This window comes from Ostrea edulis, chromosome 8 (assembly GCF_947568905.1).
Source record: "Ostrea edulis chromosome 8, xbOstEdul1.1, whole genome shotgun sequence".
Lineage (NCBI taxonomy): Eukaryota > Metazoa > Mollusca > Bivalvia > Ostreida > Ostreidae > Ostrea > Ostrea edulis.
In genome coordinates, this window is record NC_079171.1 from 58,232,195 (window position 1) to 58,250,411 (window position 18,217).

The 18,217-nt window shown below is 36.5% G+C and overlaps 1 protein-coding gene across 2 annotated transcripts; it reads right to left on the reverse strand.

Annotated features, from left to right (window-relative positions):
• Positions 1–1,683: 1,683 nt before the first annotated feature.
• LOC125661906 (uncharacterized) lies at positions 1,684–18,029 on the reverse strand. 2 transcript variants are annotated; one of them, XM_048894054.2, is made up of 11 exons: positions 17,881–18,029; positions 16,479–16,621; positions 14,755–14,838; positions 12,731–12,813; positions 11,303–11,356; positions 10,271–10,363; positions 9,049–9,146; positions 6,092–6,166; positions 3,189–3,279; positions 2,946–3,035; positions 1,684–2,774 (listed from the first exon to the last, which is right to left on the reverse strand). In XM_048894054.2, the coding sequence occupies exons 1-11, from the start codon at positions 17,891–17,893 to the stop codon at positions 2,711–2,713; spliced, it is 888 nt and encodes a 295-aa protein (XP_048750011.2). In that variant the 5' UTR covers positions 17,894–18,029; the 3' UTR covers positions 1,684–2,710. The 2 variants fall into 2 exon arrangements, with proteins under 2 accessions (XP_048750011.2, XP_048750012.1); XM_048894055.2 differs by lacking the exon at positions 6,092–6,166.
• Between the last annotated feature and the right edge of the window lie 188 nt (positions 18,030–18,217).

An 18,217-nucleotide genomic window follows, 5' to 3' on the forward strand; every position in this document is an offset into this window, starting at 1 on the left:
TCTATTAACAATAATAGCTTTCATTCATATGTCGATTTGATATATCCCTGTGAGCTCGAAATAAAGGACACCACAGAGTCGTCCACTTCTGCTTCATACTTAGATATTTTATTGAAAGTAGACATCAACGGCAAACTGACAACTCAACAGTATGACAAACGGGATGATTTCAGCTTTTCCATCAACTTCCCATATTCATGTACATGTAGCAATATTCCAGTATCACCTGCATATGGTGTTATATATCTCAACTAATTCGATATGCAAGAGCTTGTTCTACGTATAGTAAGTTTTTAAATCGAGGTAAGCTACTGACAAACAAGTTGATGGTACAGCGGTTTCAACAGTCTCGATTGAAGTCAGCATTTCGCAAAGTCTCTGATCGTTATAACGATCTAGTTCGTCAATACAACCTCACATTAGGTCAAATGCTATCCGACGTGTTTCATGCAGATTGTTAAGCCGTTCTTGGCACACTGATTTTGACTTCAGATAACTCCGTTTACCTGATCAGGATATAGGGCTCACGGACGGGTGTGACCGGTCAACAGGGGATGCTTACTCCTCCTAGGCACCTGATCAAACCTCTGGTTGTCCAGGGGTATGTGTTTCCCCAACTATCTATTTTGTATTGCTTATAGGAGTTATGAGATTGATCACTGTTCGTTATCTTCACCTTGCATCTCACTTCTAACTCAAAAACTGACATTCAAATTTTGGTTGACCATTCGAAATACTTTACTTAAGCATTGTAAACAATAAAAATGGAAAAATAATATTTAAACAAGAGGCCCAAGGGCCACATCGCTCACCTGAGTCACCTTGGCTCATATTTAAAGATTTTCCCTATATATATTTGTTTGCAAAACTTTGATCCCTCCTTGTGACCCTATCCTACCCCTGTGGGCCATGATTTTAGCAAACTGAAATATGTCAGAAAGCTTTCATGTAAATATCAGCTTTTCTGGCTCACTGGTTCTTGAGAAGAAGATTTTTAAAGATTGTCCTTATATATTTGTATGTGAAACTTCAATCCCCTATTGTGGCCCCATCCAACCCCCGGAGGCCATGGTTTGAACAAACTTGAATCTCCATTATGTCAGGAAGCTTTCATGTAAATCTCAGCTTTTCTGGCTCAGTGGTTCTTGACAAGAAGATTTTACCTATATATTTGTATGTAAAACTTTGATCCCCTATTGTGGCCCCATCTAACCCCCAGGGCCCATGATTTGAACAAACTTGAATCTGCTCTATGTCAGGAAGCTTTCATGTAAATTTCAGCTTTTCTGGCCCAGTGGTTCTCGAGAAAAAGATTTTTAAATGACCACACCCTATTTTTGCATTTTTGTGATTATCTCCCCTTTGAAAAGGACATGGCCCTTCATTTGAACAAATTTGAAAGCCCTTTACCCAGGATGCTTTGTGGCAAGTTTGGTTGAAATTAGCACATCGGTTCTTGAGAAAAAGATGAAAATGTGAAAAGTTTGCGACGCCGACAGACAACGGTCAAACTTTTATCAGAAAAGCTCAAATCATGTCCATGCCCCTTTGATGTCCTATCAGAAAAACCCACCACCCTAAATCTCTAATAATCACTTAGTTTCGCCACAACATGAGGAGGTATCAAACCCACAACTTTCCTGTCATGTAAAGAGCAAAGCAATCAAACCACTGAGCCACCACGATCTGTCGAATAAGTTTATAATCACATGTATTATATTTCAAATGACAATCACTCAATAATTACATGTATGATATTGATGTCAATCTGCCAATAAATATAATGTAATATAAATGCAAATCATCCAATACAACATGTATTGTAGTATGTCAATCATTCAATAATTACAGGTATTGATATGAAGAAGTCGACTATAACACGTACAATCAATAATAATTATTAGTAAACATGTATTGTATTATGCAAATAAATTGATAATTACAAGTATTATGTGAAAGGTGAAGATAACGAACAGTAATCAATCTCACAACTCCTATAAGCAATACAAAATAAAGTGTTGGGCAAACATGGACTTTAAATTAGTCAATAGATAAATGTAAAATATCTCGTGTGTTTTATTCGTAAAAATAAATTGATATTACAAATGAATCGTTTGATACAATATCTCATGTTTTTTCATCATATAAATAAATTGATATTACAAATGAATCGTTTGATACAATATGTAGACAAAATTGACGCAGAAAAGCAATAAATCTATCAGGATATGTAAAAATGTTAAAGTTCATTCAAAACAATGATGAGCTTCTAGTAAAAAAGAAATCAACTTTATGAGAATTTAAAAAGAGTGCTTTTAAATTACTTTTTCATATATAATTTATATGTGTCAATAATATGAATGATTAAATTCATCGACAATACCCGTATGAATTACACTAATATTAAATAAAATAGAGTTCCAATTCATGGATTGCGGATTTCTCATCTTGAAATATTAACACAATTAATATGTTACACGTAGAAAGGTCCTTGAAGTTGGATTGCACTCGACAAAAGAATAATACAATTTGAATATACATGTATTTGGTTCTTGGAAATTCAACAAAAATTAAGATGCCAAGGGACAACACTGGTGACATATACATAACTACGATTACATACATGTTGCACAAAATGAAGCAATTGAACATTGTTCACAGAGAAATTGATATGCATAAGATGCCAAATTATAAACATGACCCGATACGACTAAAAAATGAACGGGATGAGGGATTTCCGGTTTGGTGGATAGGACTCGAACTGTGATTTGTACCTGAAAAGTTTTATTAAAACACAGATTAATAAAGGACAAAAACAGACATGTATATTTAACAGGTAAATGTCTAAAACAGAACATGAGTTACATGTATATTTAACAGGTAAATGTCTAAAACAAGACTAGAGTTAAATCGTGATGTTCATTGGCTACTTTACGTGTCCTTACCAGGCGTGATTATGCCGTGCTCTCGGGAAAAAAGTCGCCGCTGCAAACAGTGTCCATACCAGGCCAGCTGCAGACCACGTGGCGATTGTCCTATAAAATTGAGAGATCTTGTAGTTATCAGACGTTATGGGGATTAATGATCTACAGAATATATAGAACGAAACATGAAGGCTTGTTATTGACTGTCTGTGTATTTTCATTAATTGTATAGTTCTTGTCTTCTATAAATGTTTATCAGATTACCACCCCGTCCATTCTAGGAGTTCTCCAAAGTAGTTCGGACATGTCACTAGTTCAAACAGGCCTCCATATGGTATATAGTACCCCGTGCATCCTGTAAAAACAGAAATACAAATACAGGAATAAATCAATCTACAATAAATTAAGGAGGCATGCTACGCCTGAGAAATGGATGAAAGGTGGACGAAATGTAAAACAATATTTTAAAATTGAAAACTTTAAAATTTACTTTTTTAGTCAAAAAATGCAGTTTTAGTAGAGAGCAATTTGAAAAGCAAATTAAAACCCCTGCTGGTCTCGAGCCCGCGATCTACTGTACATTCAGCTCTGCAGTTGACGTGCTAACCTCCTGAGTTACTCAGTTAGGCAATGATAATTGAAATGAATAGGGTCTATTGCTGATATTCATATTTTTATCCATGTTTTAATTATAAGTCAGCCATTTTGATGATGAGGAGTACCTCAATATTTAAAGAAATTTGATTTGACAACATAAGAAGACAAAACAAGAAGCCAAGATTTTCCCTATATATTTGTATGTAAAACTTTGATCTCCTATGGTTGCCTCATCTTCCTCCCATGGGTCATGATTTTAACAAACTTGAAGCTGCATTATGTCAGAAAGTTTTCATGTGAATTTCCACTTCCCTGGCCCAGAAGTTTTTGAGAATAATATTTTTAAAGATTTTCCCTATACATTTGTATGTAAAATTTTGATCCCCTATTGTCGCCTCATCTTACCCCCGGGGCCATGATTTTCACAAACTTGAATCTGCACTATGTCAGGAAGCTTTCAAGTAAATTTCAGCTCTTCTGGCCCAGTAGTTGTTTAGAAGAAGATTTTTGAATGACCCCACCCAATTTTTTTCATTTTTGTGATTATCTCCCCTTTGCAGGGGGCATGGCCCTTCATTTGAACAAGTTTGAAAGCCCTTCACCCAAGGATGCTTTTGTTTAAGTTTGGTTATAATCGGCCCAGAGGTTCTGGAGAAGTCGAAAATTTTAAAAGTTTACAGACGACGGACAACAGGCGATCAGAAAAGCTCACTTGAGCTTTCAGCTCAGGTGAGCTAAAAAAAAAATGAAAGTCCTACCTTAAAGACTTCAAAAAATACTTCAAAGTAGGTCAAACTTTAAGGTCAACTTGGGTACCAAAAATAGTTTAATATCAAGGAATATGAAATATGAGTGTCTTATCATTCACTATTAAAATTTATGCGTTAGGTTAGAATTTGGGTCAAGGTCAAAACATCATGTACAAAATGGAGGGCCTTACCATATGGAATCTAAATGCAAATTATGAAAGCCCTAAATTAAATAGTTCTGAAGATATTGAATAGATTAGGTTTGGTTTTCTTTAAATGTAGATCAAACTCCAAGGTCCTGGTCACATGGTTAAAATCGTTTGTACCAAAAAAAGTGTCTTGTTACAAGGACTGTGGATCTGAAATATGAGAGCGCTATCATCCACCATTCAAACATCATGAGCATTCAAGGGTAACATTTCAGACAAACAGGACAAACAATATGCAGCTCTTGACAATAGTCACAGGGATGTAAAAATAACCTTAAATCCACAAAACTAGGGAGGATTTGCATTTCAATATGATTGATTTCTGCTACTTTTGAAAAGAGTTTGAGATGGAATAAAGTGTCCTTTTCCAATTTCTTTCCCCCAGAGTACAAGTCTGCCTCTAATCACCTTAAAAACCCCTTCCACATCATATCATCACCATGTCATAATGTTTTACAGTGTTCAGATGAGAGCTGATCCTTAATATTTTACAACACGACTTTAGACAATTGATCTATATTCATAAAACACTGGAAATAAAAGGCACTCGACATACACAGTGTTTCGTGAGAAAAAAAACATTTAAATCAAGAAATAAATGAATGTAGGAATGAAAAAACTTGTCTAGTTATCAAAATTATTTGTGGTACGTTTCAAAAAGATTTATTTGCGGGTTTTTCTATGAAGTAACACAGTGACAATGACATTTTTCAGCAGATCATGTGACTCACATGTGTAATCATTGGGTGGTACACGGTTTACGACAAAAGCTTCGTTCACTATTAACATCAGTAGAATGTTTTAAAAATGACCACTTGAAACCCAGCTCTGATTAAGCAAGCGACCTCGGATGAACATCCCAACACCACGAGAATATTGCAACATACAGGGCGAAATAGTGTGGGGAAAAGGGTTGGTTCTTTATATATTGTTTAAAGTCCCAGTCAAGAATATTTCACTCGTATGCAGACTTAACAATTGCTGGTGAAGGGCTGCATTTAGGCCTATGATTTGAGGGAGGAATTTTTCATGCACACCTGCTGCAACATGGGCCTCGGTTTTTGCGAACTCATCCAAAGGACCACACATTTAGTCGCGCTTACTGAGGACCTATTCTAACTCTGACCCCCAAGAGAATAAAGGAAAGAGGGATATACAATATAACAGCTATACTGTACGGCCAAGAAATATACAGCGGACAGACATGACATCAGCTTATCACCACAGCTTCATAAAATGCAAGAATCTATGAATTATTCTTCATAATACAAGCTTAGGGGCAGAACTAAATTATCTGGAGATGTACAAACAATGGATAAAACAAACAAACAAATAATTCTCAACAGATGCTCATAGAAAGACAGATAAATAGCAAAAAGACTGCTAAATAGCGATCTTACTTAGCATGCATTGTTGACTACCAATTTTTTGTTAAACACGAACATCCACAAACCATGACAACTGCATGCACTAGACTAGCAATTCCCTGTGAAAACATTGCGCATCCACGAAAATTGGATACACGTTGAACTAATTATAAAAGAAATTATAAGCTTTATGTGTTAGTATGCATTACAAGTCAAACACATATATGATTTCTACAGAATTTTACCTGGTGGTTCGTTACTATGCTCTTCTTTATTTGTACTTAGAGAACCGTAGCTCGCGGCCCGCTTACTTTGTTCATCTGAAGAATCGATCAAAATGTCGAATGTTATGTCAGCAGAGAGAACCGATAACTACTACTATGAGTATTGTGTGAAGATTTATATAAAGGAGAAGGGGGGATAAGGGTCTTATGTGGCCCCTATTTTGAGAAGTCATCATGGACAAAAACTTCGATCAATTTTTAGTAACCTAGGCCAGATCATGTACATGTAATCTTTAAACTGAGAACTCTCCAGAATTGGACGAACACCTATGATGGGTTTTTAGAGAGAAGAATGTTACCACGTCATTGACAGTTTTCTATAGCTCTGGATTAATTATTTACCGTGTTGACACTGACAGACAAAATCTAATTATATGAAATATCTGGAGTCTGTAATGTTGACATCAACAAACAAAGAAAATAATTAGAAAAGCTCTGCCTTACTCAGTATACGAATCACCTCCATGAAGACGTGAATTTTTATGTTACTGTGGAATCGCTTTAATTCGCGGGGGCCAATGTTCGTGGGTATGCAAAAATATGCTGGTTCTTGGGGACATAATTTCGTGTGTAAGCGATACAATGTCACTAGGAGATATAACTCTACTTGGTTTAAAAATGTTCAAGGACACATAAATTCGTGGGTAAGAGTGACCCACGAAATCTACGAACATCAATCCCCCACGAACAATGGTGATTCCACAGTAATCAGTGGCGGATCCAGGAATGTTTAATGCAATTATATTTCTATCACACGACTACATTTTCTCCCTGTGACACATCAAAAGTCGCATAGTGTGTTCTTGAACGTCATTGGTTGTGTGTTGTGATGTTGGTTTTGGTTGGTTTTATTGTTGTGGTATTTAATTACTATGTTAAACGTGAGCAATTGAATTCGATTTTAGTAGTTGTAGATATAATTCTGTAGACTTAATGTAAACTACAGAGTCCACATCCACGTCCACAATCAATACTGTACACACTGTATTTGTATGTGGAAGCTTTTTCCCATTGAATATTTAAAAGTTTAATGATAATGTATGTTTATGCCTATTTAAGGGAGAAAATCTGTTCATACCAGTATATGTGTACAGTGTATGTAACACCTAAGAGTTGCCTCCCTTGACTGTAATTTTGAGATATGCGATATATCTATCTTGATGGAAATAATTGTAAATCCATATACACTGTGATATGACATAAATCTTATGCATCATGTACTTCACTCTGTAATCTCTCTCTCTCTCTCTCTCTCTCTTCTCTCCCTCTCTCTCTCTCTCTCTCTCTCTCTCTCTCTCTCTCTCTCTCTCTCTCTCTCTCTCCTCTCTCTCTCTCTCTCTCTCTCTCTCTCAGTATGTATATAACATGTTTTCCTTGACAGTGTATTTGTATGTTTACCCTTTCTAAGTTTATATGTATATGACGTGTATGTGTGTATATGTATATGACTTGTATGTGTGTATATGTATATGACTTGTATGTGTGTATATGTATGTACATATATATGTACATGTATTTATATATGTATGTGTATGTATATCTATACATCTACTTATTTTGTGTTCCACTTTCATTCTGGCCCATGGTTGTCTAGAGGTAGAGCATTTGCCCCACATGCAGAAGATGGGGGTTCAAATCCCGGCCATGACAAACCTAAGTGGTTATAACAGTTCCATCGCCAAGCGCTCGGCATCAGGTGTGAATGTCACGGTTCCTCGGAGATGACCTTAAAAACGGATGTCCCATGTCACAGTAGGTGTGGCATGCTAAAGAACCCTCACTGCTCAATGGCCGTAAGCGTTGAGTATAAGCCTAAATTTGAAGCCCTTCACTGGTATTGGTGACCTCTCCATATGAGTGAAAAATTCTCAAGATAAAGGTTAAATAAATTATAATCAATCACTCAATCCATTTTCAACTTGATGTGGGAAGAGATCTAAATAAGCTGTGCCTGCTGCCCAATCCCATTCATTTTGAATAAAATACTGTTTGAATAAAAAATGTTATACAATATTTCGCAATGTGGTTTTAAACTCCCTGAACCCATACAAAAGTTATTCTATTTAACTACAACCCTGGGATCACCTTGAAATTCAATTTACCAGGTCTTATGGTTTTCAGCGTATTTTAAGTAAATGTGGTGACATATGGGGCCCTTCTAATTTTACCCCGATTAATTTTACAACATATTTTACAGTTATTTTATGTCATTTCATGAATACATAGTTTACAGTTATTATATGACAATACATTATGACTAGTACATATTTACAATAACGTTATGATTGCTACTTATTTTACGACTATTTGATGACTACGTCTAAATGACAAAATTATCTACACTGGTATAGTGCAATAAAATGTTTGAATTTTGCTGACAGTGTGCATGCTACATTTCGTGTAAAAATTCAAACAAAGTTTACGTCCACAATTATCATGCAAAAGCTTAATCAAATAAATTGCACAAATTAATTGAGAACTGTTCCTACTCCAAGCCATATAAATACACCAAGCAACAATGCCCACTAAAACAATAAATCATATTTCTTTACATATCATCAAATTCACTAATTATCCTCTTTATACAGAAACACTGGGTTCAATCTGAAATAATTTCACTTTCAAAATGCATTTGAATTTTATACATACTTAAGTAAGATGGGACAGTTTGCACATTTTATAAACCACATTCCAGTTTAGGATGTGACAACTGCCCCATCTTACTTTATTATGACATTGTATTAAATACGTAAAAATTATGTTCATTTCCTTGAATAACGCCAACATCCAAATTTAGGTCGTTCCCTAATGCATTTATCATTGTTTTCCCTACACACATATAAAGCCAGGCACATGCTTCAGTGCAAACACTAAACTTGTTTTTGTCACGACTATACATCTACTGTAAATTTCCATACCTTTAGTTTCCCGTAACGATCGTAATTTTAGATCCGCCCATCTGTTGATGATGTACCCAGCACAGAACATTATAATACCAACCAAAAAACGAGGGTCACTGAAAAAAATAGCGTAAACAAATATTTACCTTTTCGTCATTCAAATGTAAAACTCAAACAACTGTCTATCTCTTACAACACATGGAAAATCCTTCTCCAAACAAGAGGCCCATGGGCTGTCACCTTCACCTGAGTGTTGCTCTTTACAAATTATTGTTACCTATGTTCTTTTTATATTTCTCTATTTTCGTATCTTGTACAAGATGATTAATATGAATTGTTTAACTATCATACACATTTGATCATTTAGACTTCTTTTATATGTGAGCAAGCCTAATCAAATCAAAGTTTAACAGAGAGAAGTTATGCCTCTGATGGGATTTGAACCCGGGTCTCTGGTACACACGTCCAGCACTCTACCAATCGAACTAAAGGGTTAACCCACCAGCCACAGCAAGTACAACGCAATATTACTCACACTACCACAAAAGCAAAACGCAATTTTCTTTTTGGGTTCTTAAAGTGCAAATTATTTTTCTTTCCATTTTTCAAAGAGGGCTCATATTGCTTATTACGGGAAATCACACAAACAGTTTGTCAGCTTGAGGTCCTGGAGTAAAGATTTTTTAAAACTAGATTGCATTTTCAACATATGATCAACTAAGCCCCACCCTGAGACCTGAATCTTCTGATATAATGTAATGCATTTTCAATATTTGACCAACTCAGTCACACACTGAGGCCTTAACCCAGGGATCATAAATTTCACAGTTATGGTAAAGGACTCATTGCTTATCAAAATATTTCAAATAGTTTGACTGCTTGATGTCCAGGAGTACAGAAAAAGATTTGAAGATTACCTACTACCCCTTGGACCCCAGAGAGGAAGGGTCCACGAAATTCACAATTTTGTTTCCGTTGATCCATAGAAGTTATATCGTATGTACCAATATTGGTTGAAATAGGTCAAGCCATTTTTAAGATGAAGCTAAAAATGTTCAAAAGTTTACAATCGACTCCCAACTCATGACGACAGACAAAAATAGATAGCAAAATATCACTCAAGTGGCTAAGGTGACCTAAAACTAGAAACAAATCTATTGCCTACTTTCTGAAATGATGTTTAAGACCAGAGAGAAACTCCACTATTTCCATGAGTTTTGAGTTACTTGTAGACACTTACTAGTAATAATTTGTGTAAAATTCTGCTGATCCTATAAAGTCAGCATTGATAAAATGATAAAGACAATTTGGAAAAAATCCTCCCAGCGTTATCCTGAAAAATAAAAGATAAGATTCAGAGATCAATTTCTATCATTGGATGATATCAGATAGACGAAAAGACATCAGACAGATGTGATCCCTCCGTACCCATCATGCTTTGCAGGCAACACAACACAAAGACATGAAACATGAGATAGTCCCTAAAGGCCCGATTTTACAAAGTTAAGATAAAGACTTCTAAATGAAATAAAAACATCGAATCGCAATATCATAATTACACAAAAACTCTATATAAACTTGTTTTATCTATACTTTAGGAGAAAGTTAAAATTCTGCTCTTCTAAAGTTCTTAAAATATATGAAAATAGACACTAAGACTTCACAGAAGAATTATATCAAAATCTGCAATCAATTACAAGTTCATTGCCACTTTGACCTTTACCCTCTATGACCTCAAAATGGGTGCAAAGGTGTCATTTTGTAACTATATGACTGTCCACGATGACTCATTATGCAGAAAATGAAGCAAGCAGTTTGACATCTTCAATCATTTCGTTGCTGGGCCAAATGAGTGAAATATTCTCGAGAGGGACGTTAAACAATATTCAAATATATTCATTGCTGGGCAGAAGAATGAAGTAATTTTACATGTTTGACGTCCTACCGGTCGCAGTAAAGCAGCGCTCAGAAACAGGATGTTTAACATAGAAAACTGAATGGTCCTGATCATGCATAGTTATTGCCGCTTCACCAAACACCCGATATTATTAGTGAAAGATGCTGGTCTTTTAAACATGACCTTGAAATAGGTCACATGTCATGGTTGGCATTGCCATAATAAAGACCCCTCACTGCTACCACCTTAAGTGCCACACATTGTTTAAAACTTTTTGGCACCTCATGATATCTACAACTGGTGATGTCCCTGTGCAAGTGTGAAATTCTTCAATGTAAAAACAAACAAAAGACATCTTCAATGTCGTACACTTACCCTAAAGCCACTTTAGAACTTCTGTATCTCATTATAATAGGGTGTATTATACCTCTGCAACAGAACAAATAAAAATTGTTTATTGATTCATTTTTTTCAATTGATATTCAATTCAACAACTTTCTAATTTTCCAATTTTGTCTTCTTTTTTGCTTCAATTAGTAACTCTCAGAAAAGCCAAAATCATTTACTATCAAATTAATCTTTTTATAAATCAATACAATTTTACAATTATAAACACTTTAATTTTTCAAATAAAAGTATAAGAAAACTATGATTTCACATTAATATTGTAGATAATCCATGCCTAAATCCTCACGGAATTAATTATGTAAATGTCCCCTCTGATTAAGGGAGATAACTCTTAGGTATACTTTCACTAATATCTTACCTGTATGTTTATCAATTAAATCTTACTTGTTTATCACCTGTATTACTTACATGATATTACCTGTCTGTCATGTATTAACTACCTTACTATCTTACCTGCATATCACCTATTTTACCTGTGTATCACATATTTTACGTGTGTTACTCCTATTTTACCAGTGTTACTCCTATTTTACCTGTTTACACCTATTTTACCTGCATATCACACATTTTACCTGTGTTAGACCTATTTTACCTGTGTTACACCTATTTTACCTGTGTATCACCTATTTTACCCATGTTACACCTATTGTACCTGTATTACACCTATTTTACCTGTGTTACACCTATTGTACCTGTGTTACACCTATTTTACCTGTGTTACACCTATTTTACCTCTGTTAGACCTATTTTACCTGCGTATCACCTATTTTACCTGCATATCACTTATTTTACCTGTGAATCACTTATTTTACCTGTGTTACACCTATCTTACCTGCGTTACACCTATTTTACCTGTGTATCATTTATTTTGCCTGCATATTAGCTATTTTACCTGTGAATCTTTATTTTACCTGTGTTACACCTATTTTACCTGTGTTACACCTATTTTATCTATGTTACACCTATTTTACCTGCATATCACATATTTTACCTGTGTTACACCTATTTTACCTGTGTTACACCTATTTTACCTGTGTTACTCCTATTTTACCTGTGTTACTCCTATTTTACCTGTGTTACACCTATTTATACTTGTGTTACATCTATTTTACATGTGTTACTCCTATTTATACCTGGGATACATCTATTTTACATGTTACTCCTATTCATACCTGGGATACATCTATTTTACCTATGTTACACCTATCTTACCTGCATTACTCCTATTTATACCTGTGATACATCTATATTACCTGAGTGACACCTATTTATACCTGTGTTACATCTATTTTACCTGTGTTACATCTATTTTACCCGTGTTACACCTATTTATACCTGTGTGACACCTGTTTTACCTGAGTGACACCTGTCTTACCTGAGTGACACCTGTCTTACCTGTGTATATAGTGTGACAGAAACATGGCCAGGAACACATAGTTCACATAGGTTTTGTTCTGTATTCCATAAAATATGAAAACCTGAAAGTGAAGTGAATTTTCGAAATCAAATGTATCGGTATTTCCCTTTTTAATGTAAAATGTTCTATTTCTTTCTTTTTCTACATCACCATACATTATCTTACTAGTTTATTTTAAAAAAAATGTTTCTTGAAACAAAACTTAAAATCATGCATATTTAACAAGAGGTCCATGAGTCACATCACTCACCTGAGTCACCTTGGCTCATATTTAAAAATCTTACCTATATATTCACATATATGTAAAACTTTGATCCCTATTGTGGCTCAAACCTGCTCTCGGGGCCATGATTTTTTTCAAAATTGAATTTGGACAATGTCAAGAAGCTTTCATGTAAATGTAAACTTTTCTGGCCCAGTGATATTTCAGAAGATTTTTAATGATTTTCCCTATATATTTGTATGTAAAATTTTGATTCCCTATTGTCATCTCATCTTACCCCAGGGGCCATGATTTCAAATCTGCACTATGTCTGGGAGCTTTCATGTAAATTTCCACTTTCCTGGCCCAGTAGTTTTTGAGAGAGATATCTTTAAAGATTTTCCCTATATATTTGTATATAAAACTTCGATCCCCTATTGTCGCCTCATCTTGCCCCGGGGGGCCATGATTTTAAAAAACTCGAATCTGCACTATGTCAGGAAGCTTTCATGTAAATTTCAGCTCTACTGGCCCAGTGGTTCTTGAGGAGATTTTCAAATGACCCCACCCTATTTTTGCATTTTTTTGATTGGCCAAGTTTGGTTATAATTGGCCCAGTGGTTCTGGAGAAGAAGTCGAAAATGTGAAAAGTTTACAGATAGACGGACAGACGACGGACAACAGGCATTCAGAAAAGCTCGCTTGAGCTTTAAGCTCAGGTGAGCCTAAAATGCATGTAACAAAAAGGAGATCTATAATATTCTTTTCACTTATATATTAGAGAATGAATTTATAGACTGATGTGTCAATTCCCTCAGAGTACCTGTATGTCAATTCTTACCAATGTAAATAGCACCACACCAGGAACAGTCAATTTCTTACCAATGTAAATAGCACCACGCCGGGAACAGTCAATTTCTTACCAGTGTAAATAGCACCACGCCGGGAACAGTCAATTTCTTACTAGTGTAAATAGCACCACGCCGGGAACAGTCAATTTCTTACCAGTGTAAATAGCACCACGCCGGGAACAGTCAATTTCTTACCAGTGTAAATAGCACCATGCCGGGAACAGTCAATTTCTTACCAGTGTAAATAGCACCACGCCGGGATCAGTCAATTTCTTACCAGTATAAATAGCACCACGCCGGGAACAGCGTCACTTACCAGTGTAAATAGCACCACTCTGGGAACAGCGTCACTTACCAGTGTAAATAGCACTACGCCGGGAACAGCATCACTTGCCAGTGTAAACAGCATCACTTACCAGTGTAAATAGCACCACACAGGGAACAGCGTCACTTACCAGTGTAAATAGCACCACGCCGGGAACAGCGTCACTTACCAGTGTAAATAGCACCACGCCGGGAACAGCGTCACTTACCAGTGTAAATAGCACCACACAGGGAACAGCGTCACTTACCAGTGTAAGTAGAACCACGCCGGGAACAGCGTCACTTACCAGTGTAAATAGCACCATGCCGGGAACAGTCAATTTCTTACCAGTGTAAATAGCACCACGCCGGGATCAGTCAATTTCTTACCAGTATAAATAGCACCACGCCGGGAACAGCGTCACTTACCAGTGTAAATAGCACCACTCCGGGAACAGCGTCACTTACCAGTGTAAATAGCACCATGCCGGGAACAGCATCACTTGCCAGTGTAAACAGCATCACTTACCAGTGTAAATAGCACCACACAGGGAACAGCGTCACTTACCAGTGTAAATAGCACCAAACCGGGAACAGCGTCACTTACCAGTGTAAATAGCACCACGCCGGGAACAGCGTCACTTACCAGTGTAAATAGCACCACGCCGGGAACAGCGTCTGATAGGATATGTCCAAGTCTCTGCGGAATCTTGGGACCCCAGTTCCCATCCTAAAAATTAACCTAATCGATTTAGCAGTCATATAAAATGTAAACCAACCATTTTCACTTCTGTAAAACATGCAATCCCTTTGTCTACACTATTAAAATAGCAATGATAGAAATTTAATAATATTCAAAATCTGATTGTCTCGGAATTCATGAGAGATGCACCAGGAAAGAGGAAAATGCTATGCTTGATTTTATTTATTGATTGTATATTGTTTAACGTCCCTCACGAGAATATTTCACTCATATGGAGACGTAACCACTGTCGGTGAAGGGCTGCAAAATTTAGGCGTATATTTGGAGCTTACTGCCTTTGAACTTTATCGTATCACACCCGTTTGACATGGGCCTCGGTTTTGCAGTCTCATCCGGAGGACCATTAACCCAATTAATCACCTCTTACGACAAGCAAGGGGTACTACCGAGGACATATTCTAACCCGGATCCCCACAGGATCACTGTACAAATGATTTCTCCGTGATGGTGAGATTTATGATATAACTGTTACCATGATCACCATGGTTACATGTCACACTGTACAAATCATATGCTATATATGGCATTATTAGCGAGGGTGTTCAGATCGCTAAAATTGAATATCGCTAACAATTTATTCCTTTATCATGGTAAGCCTAATACTTATCTTAAATTAGCTCTCGCTAAATACATAAATATATTTTCATGGGAAAGTAGTCAAAGAACTTGACCCACAATATGCCATTTTTGGCCTACCAAATTTGGAAAAATTAAAGAACACTTTCTTCTAAATCTAAGAGGATATTTTTCATCCATAATGTGAACAAAGTTATATTTACGCGATCGTTTCCTGACACCGGATGTCTATCACAATACGATAAATGCCCAAACCAACGGCAGTTTAATGTTTTCCGGGAAAATCGCAACATTTTGCAAACTTTAGTCTTGAAATTCACCTTGACTACATTACTCCTGACTCAATTTTTAAAAATAAAATTAAAATACAGAGTTAGATTAACATTTTTAAAGACAAAAAAAAGGATGTCTCGTTACGATTTCCACTTCTACAGTATACATTTGACTGATTACATCAACAGAAGGAATGTGTATTGGTGTATGATGATTACACCAACAGAAGGAATGTGTATCGGTGTATGATGATTACACAACAGAAGGAATGTGTATTGGTGTATGATGATTACACCAACAGAAGGAATGTGTATCGGTGTATGATGATTACACAACAGAAGGAATGTGTATCTGTGTATGATGATTACAACAACAGAAGGAATGTGTATCAGTGTATGGGGACTACACCAACAGAAGGAATGTGTATCAGTGTATGATGACTACACTAACAGAAGGAATGTGTATCAGTGTATGATGATTACACCAACAGAAGGAATGTGTATCAGTGTATGGGGACTACACCAACAGAAGGAATGTGTATCAGTGTATGGGACAATGCTCTACCACCTAGATTTGCTTTGTGAAATAATGTCATCATTTCAAGATGCTACCACACTCACCAGCTGATGTCATCTATGGGACTTCAAACTGCATGGTGCACAAAAAGCCCTCTCTCTCCATCCCTCTATCTCTCTCTCTCTCTGTGACTGTCTGTCTCTTTCTTTCTTGCTCTCTCTCATAAGAGAACAAAGTCTTACCCTTCTCTCATGTTTTCCGTATGGAGCTGGATCGACCCACTGTGCCACTGCGGTAACTACTGCTAAGACAGCACCAAGAATGACCAGTCCGTAGTGGACCCAAAACCGGGTCGTGTCCGAGCTATACAGCGAATATGGATGTACTGAAACAAACAATCAAGACTTTAAATTCAGAAAAAACGACTAACGTCCAAGTGGTACAACGGATCCGAAATGTGTGTACTGAAAAAGAATCTAAATTCAGAACAACTGAGTCATGTCAATGTTATACAATAAAAACAGGGATAACGTTATCAATGAGATTTTAAATTCAGAACATCGGGATCCGGGTTAGAATAGGTCCTCAGTGCCCCCTTGCTTGTCGTAAGAGGTGACTAAATGGGGCGGTCTTTCGGATGAGACCTCAAAAACCTAGGTCCCGTGTCACAGTAAGTGTGACACGATAAAGATCCCTCACTGCTCAATCGCCATAAGTGTCGAGCACAGGCCTAAATTTTGCAGCTCTTCACCAACAATGGTGAAATCTCCATATGAGTGAAATATTCTCCAGTGGGACGTTACACAATATTCAATTAATCAATCAGAACAACCAGGTCATGTCAATGCCATATAATAAACACAGAGGTATCAACGATATAATATAACCATCGAGAAATTCACACAAACCAGGTCATAATAGCATACGATTAACGATATAATATAACCATCGAGAAATTCACACAAACCAGGTCATAACAGCATACGATTAACGATATAATATAACCACCGAGAAATTCACACAAACCTGGTCATAACAGCATACGATTAACGATATAATATAACCATCGAGACTTTAAATTCACACAAACCAGGTCATAGCAGCATACAATTAATGATATAATATAACCATAGAGAAATTCATACAAACCAGGTCATATTAACATACAATGATTGTAATTAAATAATCAATCCAGATTTTATATTCAGCCAATTTGATTTCAGTTCCGATCAGCATATATATATATGGTCTGGTCCATTGCATTTTCTCCCTTCCTGTTACATTAAATGGTGCAGTAGACCAGCTAATGGAACTAACAAGAGAAAATGCCTGCCATTCGATTTAAGATCCTGGGTTGATGTCTTCAACGGCTCTTCAAGTGTGAAGACATTTAAGGAGGGAGGGATGTAGCGGTCAGCCGGGTTCGACCGCCGGTGGTCAGATAGCTTAGTTGGTAGAGCACCTGGCTAGAGATTCAGGGGGCCCGGGTTCGAATCCCCGTCTGGTTCGTTGCATTTACAGGTAAATTTAGTACACGTGACTCATGTAAACAATGTTACATAACTAATCTAAATACTACAGTAACACTTTAACATAAACAAACAAAAAGATGAGGATGACGTAGGCATTCTTCATAGAACTAACGCTGTAGAGACATTCTTTGTCTCGGTGACTTTCTCCTGGCTCTCTCCACAACATTAAAAGTAATCAAACGCCCATCAGCGACAACACATACTGAAAGCGTACTTTCACTTTCATATTGGGTAATTTCGTTCCTAAAATGTTTCGTAACCTTTTCCCCGCATAAATGTTTACCATGGATTAAAAGTGTTGGTATCTGGTATGATATACGTAAAAGTCCTTTAATAATGTGCATGTTTCAAATATATTGTCAGTCATTGTCCCCCAATGAATGAAATTAAACCAGCAACACATTTAGCCTGGTCCCAGGCCCCGCCACTCCTTGATCACTCGTTTTGTG

What these genes read in the sequence shown, in the direction of transcription:
- LOC125661906 (XM_048894054.2), bottom strand. An exon ending in AGTTCTAAAGTGGCTTTAGG is followed by an intron (nt 10,364 to 11,302) that starts GTAAGTGTACGA and finishes TTTATTTTTCAG; the next exon opens with GATAACGCTGGGAGGATTTT. An exon ending in TTTTACACAAATTATTACTA is followed by an intron (nt 9,147 to 10,270) that starts GTAAGTGTCTAC and finishes TATTTTTTTCAG; the next exon opens with TGACCCTCGTTTTTTGGTTG.